Source organism: Gastrolobium bilobum, unplaced genomic scaffold (assembly GCF_033153095.1).
Source record: "Gastrolobium bilobum isolate Gb01-03AN ecotype WA unplaced genomic scaffold, APGP_CSIRO_Gbil_v1 utg142462, whole genome shotgun sequence".
Lineage (NCBI taxonomy): Eukaryota > Viridiplantae > Streptophyta > Magnoliopsida > Fabales > Fabaceae > Gastrolobium > Gastrolobium bilobum.
This window is the reverse complement of record NW_026896502.1, coordinates 13,220-22,673: the sequence shown is the minus strand read 5'-3', so window position 1 is coordinate 22,673 and position 9,454 is coordinate 13,220. Positions and strand designations below refer to the sequence as shown.

Genomic DNA, 9,454 nt, shown 5'->3' with positions numbered 1-9,454 from the left:
AAGCGTATCAACCCTTGCGCGGTTTAGGGTAAGCTTTATTCGAAATAGGGAATCTTCAATTTACTGACTCTAAAGGCAGATCATCTCATGATCTTTTTTACTATGCATAGATTCCCGAGTCTCTGTAAATGTCATCCTGATTTCTCCGGTTTCAGATAACCTAATCTCTCACAGAGATTTGACCAATTCCTTCAGCTTATCACCCTACCCTGTTCTCTTTCAGGACATGCCCAACAGTATACCTATGAGTCTCCATGTTTCAGGCAGACGAGGTATACAGTCAAAGCATGCCTTCTAGAACACAGTCTAGGTAATAACTTCTGGTCTAAGGAAAAACATACTCAAATATAAAGAGACTACTCTAATGATACTCTCTGTGAGATTTCCTCAAAGAGTCTCTTTTGTGGGTCTGTTCGGTGCGAGCTATACCCTTATAGATCCACTCACGACTTTAGCTAAGACATCTCCATATCTGTAGCTCATGAGGTCTTTACCTTGCATCCGAATACAAGTAGATAAGTCGTGCTAGTCTTACCCGAGATCACTGATCCCCATTCTCAGTGTCTCTAGACTAGAACATAAAATTAGGAATAAATATCCAGTATCCTTGAATCTTCATGATCGTGATCTCATCACAGATACTCAAGAGATACCTATTTTATTCCAAGGGTTTTATCCAGTTACTCATATAAAATATTAACAGTAATATTGAGACAAAATATGAAACAGGATAAATAGTGCTTTTATTTATTTGCGACAATACAAAGGTCCACATATGTCCTAATCTAATTAAAAGATTGTCTCTAGGACATCCATATACTAACAAGCTCCCACTTGGCCTAGAGCCAATCAGACCTAAGTCGTATACCCAAAGACTCATAATGACTATCATGTTTTCTCTGAGAAACAGCCTGTGTCAGAGAATCGGCTAGGTTATCATCTGTGGGAATATAATCCATCTTTACATCCATCCTATCAATGATTTCTCTAATCAGGTGATATCTGCGGAGCACGTGCTTAGATCTTTGAAGAGACCTAGGTTCCTTTGACTGCGCAATGGCTCCAGTGTTGTCGCAAAGCAACTGTATGGGCTCATCCACGCTTGGAACCACCCTAAGTTCAGATATGAACTTTTTGATCCAGACAACCTCCTTAGCTGCTTCTGAAGCAGCTATATATTCAGCTTCTGTCGTTGAATCTGTTGTTGTCTCCTGCTTGGAACTCTTCTAAGATACTGCCCCACCATTTAAGGTGAAAACGAACCCTGACTGTGACTTGTAGTCATCTTTGTCACTCTGAAAGCTGGCATCAGTGAACCCTTTCACTGTTAGCTCATCAACCCCACCATAGACCATAAACGCATCCTTAGTTCTTCTTAAGTATTTAAGGATGGTCTTGACTGCTGTCTAGTGACCCTCTCTAGGGTCCGACTGGTATCTGCTCGAAATGCTCAAAGCATAGGAGACATCTGGTCTCGTACATATCATGGCATACATGATGGATCCAATAGCCGAAGCATATGGAATTCCACTCATGCGATCCTTCTCAGGCTGTGACTTAGGACACATAGCCTTTGAAAGATGTACCCCATGACTGATGGGAAGAAAACCCCTTTTTCGACCCTTCCATGCTAAACCTCTGTAGCATCTTGTTAACATACGTGGATTGAGATAAACCCAGCAGCCTCTTGGATCTATCTCTATAGATCTTTATACCAACTATAAAGGCTGCTTCTCCCAAATCCTTCTTGGTGAAGCTTTTTGAAAGCCACTCTTTCGTTATTTGTAATGTGGGGATGTCATTTCCTATTAACAATATGTCATCTACATAAAGTACCAGGAAGACGACATTACTCCCACTAACCTTCTTGTAAACACAAGGTTCATCCTCGTTCTTGATAAAACCGTTACTCTTAACGACTTCATCAAAACGAATATTCCAACTCCTTGATGCTTGCTTTAGCCCATATATCGACCTTTGAAGTTTGCATACCATATGCTCCTGATCTTTGATTCCAAAGCCCTCAGGTTGTGTCATGTACACTTCCTCCTTCAAGAACCCATTCAAGAAGGCGGTCTTGACATCCATTTGCCAAATTTCATAGTCGTGATATATTGCAAGCATGATCCTAATAGATTTGATCATGGCAACCGGTGAGAAAAATCTCACCATAGTCAACTCCTTGTCTTTGACGATACACTTTCGCCACCAACCTAGCTTTGTAGGTCTAAACATTGTCATCTGCATTAGTTTTTCTTTTAAAGACCCATTTATTACCGAAAGGTGCAGTAAACTGCGAGAGAATTCCATTTTCTCTCACATAATCCTGAAACTCATGGCTCAGATATTCACCACCACGATCTGATCGTAATGTCTTAATCATCTTGCCACGCTGTTTCTCTACTTCATTTCTAAACTCCTTGAACTTTTCAAAGGCTTCGGATTTATATCTCATTAGGTACACGTACCCAAATCTTGATTTGTCATCAGTAAAGGTGATGAAATATGAGTATCCTCCTCTAGCCTCTATAGACATTGGCCCACAAACATCAGTGTGAATGAGTTCTAATAACTCACTAGCCCTATGACTCTCAAGCCCTTTGGGCTTGTGATAAGTCATTTTCCCAGCTAGACAAGATTCACATTGTCCATAGGATTCCAAATCCATGGAATCTAGGTATCCATTTGCATGCATCCTAGACAATCTTGTATCGTTTATGTGCCCTAGTCTACAATGCCAAAGATAAGATTGATTATCTATCCTAGGTCGTTTCACAGCAATATTGAGCACTCCAGTTCCCATTTCCACAACATACAATCCATTTATTAAAGAAGCAGTACCATAAACAATATCATTCAAATTGGTAGAAAATGTACCATTCTTAATACTAAAAGTAAAACCATCTTGTTCTAAACAAGAAATAGAAATAATGTTTCTAGAAATATTTGGAACATAAAGACAATTATTCAAATGCAATAAAAGTCCCGTAGGCAAAATAAGTCGGCATCTCCAACAGAATGAGCAGCAACCCTTGCTCCATTGCCAACGCGGAGGTCCACCTCATTTCTCTCCAATCTTTTTGGGCTCCTAAGCACCTGCAACATATTGCAGATATGAGAACCACAACCGGTATCCAATACCCATGAGGTAGGATTAGCACAAGAATAATTTATCTCAATCATGAAAGTACCTGAGGTAGAAGCATCACCATGCTTCTTGTCCTTCACACTCTTCAGGTAATCTGGACAATTCCTCTTCCAACGGTCTTTCTTGCCACAATGGAAGCACTCAGCATCGCTTTTGTCCTTGGAAGCACTCTTACCCTTCTTTTTGCCTTTCTTCTTCTTGGGTTTTCCTTTGGGTTTAAGGGAGTCTCTTTTCGCAGGCTCCTTGCCCTTACCCTCTGCCTTGCTAGGCCCACCAATCAGAAGAGCATGTGTCCTATCCTTCTTGATAGACACTTCAACAGTTATTAACATGCTTAACAATTCAGGCAAGCTCACAAGCATCCCATGCATATTGTAATTCATAATGAATTGACTGAAGGAAGGTGGAAGCGAGGTCAAGACTAAGTCATTACTTAGCTCGGCATCCATCACGAAGCCTAGATTTCCTAGCTTCTCAATGAGCCCGATCATCTTAAGAACATGACTGCTCACAGATATGTTCTCAGACATCCTGCATGAGAACAATTCTCTATAAGCCTCATACCTCTCATGCCTGCCTTTAATGTCATACAACTCCTTGAGATGTAAGACAATAGAGGGAGCATCCATATGCTCATGCTGCTTTTGCAGTTCAGGCGACATGGATGCCAACATGATGCAGACAGTCAACACATTATCATCCATAAACTGTTTGTGGGCCTCGAAATCAAATTCCACGAACCCATCTTCCCCTTCCCTAGGAGCTACGGGTAAATGCAATAAAATAGTTTAATGCTTTGTTATACGTATGTGTATACACTGGTGTGGCATAGGATGGTGTTTCCCTATGTTTTGTATGTTGCATGATGATGCGTAATTCATACTTGGTAGATTCTCTGATCAGTAGGACTATTTGCATCTGAGTATGCTTAGGACAGCATGAGAGCTCGAGAGATGACTCATGGAGATGTTTGACACACTGCAAGGATATGTATTTACTGCATTATTTACTATTATTGCATTTATACTGTGAGTGAACTATGGGGTGGAAAAATGCTCCAAGGACCCCTAGTTTACCGAGGTATATTTATATATCTCACCCGTGTTGTGGGGACCCCATTTTAGGTACAGGTGCTGCAGGAGCCTCTAGTGGTAAATGGCCGTATTTGGACTAGATGTCATTGACGTGCGCTGTCGAACCCACGCAAATTACCGAGCTTGAATCTGTAGTGTTAGGGCAACTCAGATCGTCTCCCAAAGAACCTGCTTAAAATCAGAAACGCTCTGTGAAATAAAATATAAAAGGGAAAGGGGACTTTGTTGATTAATTTAAATAAAAACAGAATATAAAAAGATGAATTTGAAATCGTAATTAAAAATAACCAACCTAAGGTTATGATTCCTAGGACGTCTTTCCTCGGATAAAAAGATATCAGAATCGTGATTGATGTCAATTGAATCAGAATCCTTATTTTCAATTTAGAACCCTTTCTAAGCAATCGCTTAGCGTTTGATCAAATACGGTGCTTCTACTCATACAATCGAAGAGTATTAGCTCGATTGATTTAAGGTCATAAGGTCAATCAATCTAATCATCAAATCTGATGATTAATCCCTTTCCATAATCGCAATCGCGAATCTCAAATTGAATATCCACAATCGCACGATATCAATCTGAGTTTGGAAGGGAAACAAATCCGATTTAAAACAAAAAATGCAGATCCTCAAGACTAATCCATGGAATCCACTACCCTTAGGTTGATTAAAGGATTCTTAGCCTCGCATGGCTAAGGTAAACATAATTAAAAATTAAAAACAATAAGAACAGAAGATGAAGAAGAAGAGCAAAATTCAATTCAAATTTCAAAGAAAATTGTCAATCGTCAAACTCCCAAAAATCTCACTGCCGAAGGGTTTCCTAAAATTTTCCTTTAATAGCCGTCATTCAGAACGGTTAGGGTTTCACCACTTCGGCCCATACATAAATTAAAAACTTAATAAAATAAAATAAAATATTAAAACATGGCCTTGAGCCCTAAACACATTGGGTTCTAATATGATTTACAAGTCCAAATATCAAAATAAAATTCCAGCAAAAGCACGTCATCTTGGGCTCAGTTTTCGACCGTCTTCCCGTTCGAATTGGGCTTCAATAGATGAAATAGTGATTGTAGCCCTTTCTGTTATCTGCAAAGCACAACACGAAAAAAGTCAATCGGACATCTGTATAGTGAGATATGGTCAAAATACGAAAGTAGTGTAAATCTGAGAAATTATAACGAAAAACAATTAAACCCAATTAAAATCTAGAATTCTGATTTGAACCAAAAGACCTTTATTTAATACAAATAAAACCTAAAAATACCAATCAAAAGTAATAAATAAGTGTAACAAAATATGTGTTATCAATCATATGTTGATAGCTGGTCATTTTGGATTGCATCTCATCTAGGATTGTAGATGTATATGTCTTTTACATTGTCACATGTATATGTATATTTTGAAGTCACGTGATGTATTTTGGAGAACTTAGTGCATAATTATTGTGGTGGCGAATGCCTTGTTGTATATGGCTAATAGCTTTGATCATGGTCCTTTTGTAGCTAAGTCCGTTGGCATGTAATTATCTTGAAGAATATTGTTATAAATGATTCATTGTAACATTGATTGAATGTGAAAATGGTTTTCTCATTTTGAATTGAATGATAAATTGATGAATATGGTGGGATATGAGTGCCACAATATGTGTTGCATCACTGTTGGCCATGTCTAGTTATTTAGGTACCAAATTCACCTAATGCTCCATCATGTCATGTGCCATTATGCAGATTGAACCTGTTTTTATCTGTCGGAGAGCGCTCAAGCACCCTAAAGGGTGCTTCAGCACTCTTGGTGGCCAAAAAGTACAAATTTTTCCTGCCAGTGCGCGCTCGGGCGTGTTGGAGCGCGCTGAAGCGCGCTACCTGGCAAAAAAATGTTCAAAGAGCGTGCTTAGGTGCTCTCAGCGCTCTTATGCGCGCAACCCGTTCTTAGCACGAATATAGGTTAGTAAAATTGGCATAACTCAAGCTACAGAGCTCCAAATTCAGTGAGGTTTGAACCTATATGAAGCTAACATATAGAAATATAATCCCATGAAATATTAGAGTAATTGAATGAGTATATCAATCTCAGTTTAGAATTGAAGTTGATGATCCAATTCCGAAAGTTCGATTTTGTCAGCTACGTTACGAGTTTAATAACTCCGGCTATACTTAATCAAATGGTTATTGTAATATCTTTCCTGAAAGCCCTAGACTTCTAGTTTATCATAATGAAAAGTTTAAAGTTAATGGTTAAGTGTAGTGGTCTCATTTTAGAGGATGTTACATGGTTACAATTAAAGTTTTGGTTATATTAAGTACGGTTTTGTTTTAAAAAGTAAATGAACAATGTTTTTGTGAAAAAATTTATCCGTAGTTTTAATTAATCAATGTGATTGTAACTGCGTTTAATATCATAACTAATATTAACGTTTCTGGGTGTACAACGGGGCATTACATATAATCTTCCCCTGACATCAGTATAAGAAGAAGCACCAAATCGCTGATAAAAAGTACAAATGAAATCTCTCCAAGATTGCATAAATCATGTGCGGTAAATCCATCGGAACCAAGACCTCGCATTTCCTTCCATTCAAAGCCAGCTAGTAGCACTTCGAATTCTTTAGGAACGTTTTTTAAGTGAAAAACATCTTAGCTTTAAAATCCAATTATGCGGGTTTTGTCCCTCAAAAATTAATAGTTCCACAAGCATAAACTTTGACAAGGAGCATTGATCTTTTCATTCATTTCTTGTAGCACCTGAAGAAGATGATGTCTCACCTGATATAAAGAATGATTGAGATTGTGGGATCTCCCTCGTACGTTGCTCCCTGAGAAACAATGCTTAATGTATTTCTTGCATTTGAGCTACCAGAATTGCGAATTGAGATTGGTTCTCATCCAATCGAGTTTCCACGCGTTGGATGTGCTTGAGTTTTTGTCGTGAGCCATCGAACTCTCTCAAATTAATCAGTTTCAATAAAATTTGTAATACACTGGACAACCTGAATCGTCTCTCTCAAGAAATTTGCAAGAAACTTAGTCCTTTAGTTAAAAATAGAAAGTAAAAAAGGATTTTTTTTTGTGATTAAAAACGTAAAGTAATTAATCAAGATTGTAAAAACTGAAATTATCAAATAAAAGGTTAAAACAATGATGTTAGAATATGGGTCAGATCTGAAACAAAAACCCTAAATATTAAACATGTTAAAGAGAGAGAGACAAGTACCTTGACAGAGGTGGCAGCAACGAGGAATAACTATGAGATGATGGTGGTCGGAGTACTACTGTGTGTGGTGGATGGTGTGGGTGATTGAATTGATAAATTTCTCCCTTATTCGCACGATACCCGAGTATAGTATGTGAGGAAAGGAATATGTCAACTGGGGGTTTTTAAAAAACCCAGCCAGTGACATATATTTGGGTATCTCCCTATGATACTAGGGTAAATAATGTAATGAATGCTCAAAATATGAACAATACTCGGGTAAGCCACTAGTGTGCTCGAGCATAGCATTTTTTTACGAAGAATACTTGAGTATAAGGCAGTATACTCGAGTGTATAATTAGGTCAACGGTCAAACAATAGGTAGATGAGTTATATGTTTTGATACGAGGGCGAAGCGATAATTTTAAAATAATTAAAGGGCACGATAATCAAAAAGTCGGATCCACTCCCTATCGATAAAGAGCGGAAAGGAAAAGTTGATAAAACATACACTAAAATTTAAACATATCATGGTTATTAATTTTATAGACCGAATTTGGCCTTATATGAGAAAAACAAACGCTAGTACAGAATCCACTGAATGCTCAGATTGCATGATTATAAGACTTGACATCTCAAGACCCGAACATTACTTTATTGTTCTCCAGCAAGGAACTGCTCTAGATTTTTGAAGCGAAATTCCAGGAAAGAATGTCATGTGGTTCAACATTATCACCAGTGGCAGCAGAGAAACCAATTCTGACCCACTCCGGCAGAATACCCCTCAAATCAATGGTTTGTGTGACGCCAACAGATTGTTTAGCATCACTGTAACTGACAAAGGCACTCAATTGTTTAGCATTGGAGTCATAGCCAATGACAGCTTTTCCTATTGATCCTTCAGGGACCGAATTAATAGGCCAATCATCAGTGGTCGCTGAAGCAAGAGAGTTTATGTCAATTCCAATATGAGGAGCTATTGGTACAGGCTTGGGATCCCATACATTTCCGAAGCTGTCAAATTCAACAGCCAAAATTTGATTTTTGTATGTGTTGAAAGCAGTTTCAGGACTAAATAGTCCAAGGTATCCTCCAGTTGAATTTTTAGGAATTCTGGGGTCAGCATCAAATGGTATCATAAAGAAGGCCAACCCATCGGCATGGATTGCTCTACCAGCTGAGTCCACCACAAATGAGAACTCAGTTTCGAAGTCTGCAAGTTTGCCTGTGCTTTTGTCCCACAGGCGCACTGGTGGAATATAAACAGCTCGACCAACACTGTGTTTCTGGAGAGTAATACCATCTGGTCCATCTCTTCTTGTTAGTTGTATAACCCCACCTGATGGACGGGCATCGCCAAGATAACCTATATCAAAATTTTGTTCTGGCCCGAAACTGGAGAAACTGAATGAAAATGAATCTGACTTGACATTGCTGAATTGCAACAGAAAAAAGAGGACGAGCGTAAGGATAGCAGAAAACAGGTTTTGTGTTTTAAGAAGAGTTTTAGCCATGATTGATATTTTAATTTAGAACTAAGTTGGGGTGCATGGCAAACAGGGCTCGAGATTTGAGATATATATAGTACCAGGTAGGATTGCTTAGGCCTGCAATGTAAGATAATAAATAAGAATTGATTGCCGAACAAGGCAGCCAGCCAGCTTACATAGTAGAGTTTCGATCAATTATATTATAATATTATAACTAGGTTGGGGTGCATGGCAAACAGACAGATTAATTATAATATGTATGTGTGAGTTTCGATCAACATAACTTGCATCGTTGCCGTTTGTCTCAAATATATTGAGTCCTCGGACTGCAACAGAAAATAGATAACATTACAACATTACTTTCTTTGACAACGGGGCTAACTAAGTCTAAGGTAGTAATCAAACTGTCAAATAGTGGGAGTTGCATTGTAGGTTGAAAAAAAGAAAAAAAATCAAACCAGTTATGATTATTGCAGTCGTGCCATTTTGTTATTAACGTTGATAGTATCCAGTGACTTCCAGAAACT

General features: G+C 38.4%; 1 protein-coding gene across 1 annotated transcript; it reads right to left on the bottom strand.

Moving 5' to 3' along the window:
* Positions 1-8,117: 8,117 nt before the first annotated feature.
* LOC133300082 (lectin 5-like) lies at positions 8,118-8,951 on the bottom strand. Its single transcript, XM_061499571.1, has one exon. The coding sequence runs from the start codon at positions 8,949-8,951 to the stop codon at positions 8,118-8,120; it is 834 nt and encodes a 277-aa protein (XP_061355555.1).
* Between the last annotated feature and the right edge of the window lie 503 nt (positions 8,952-9,454).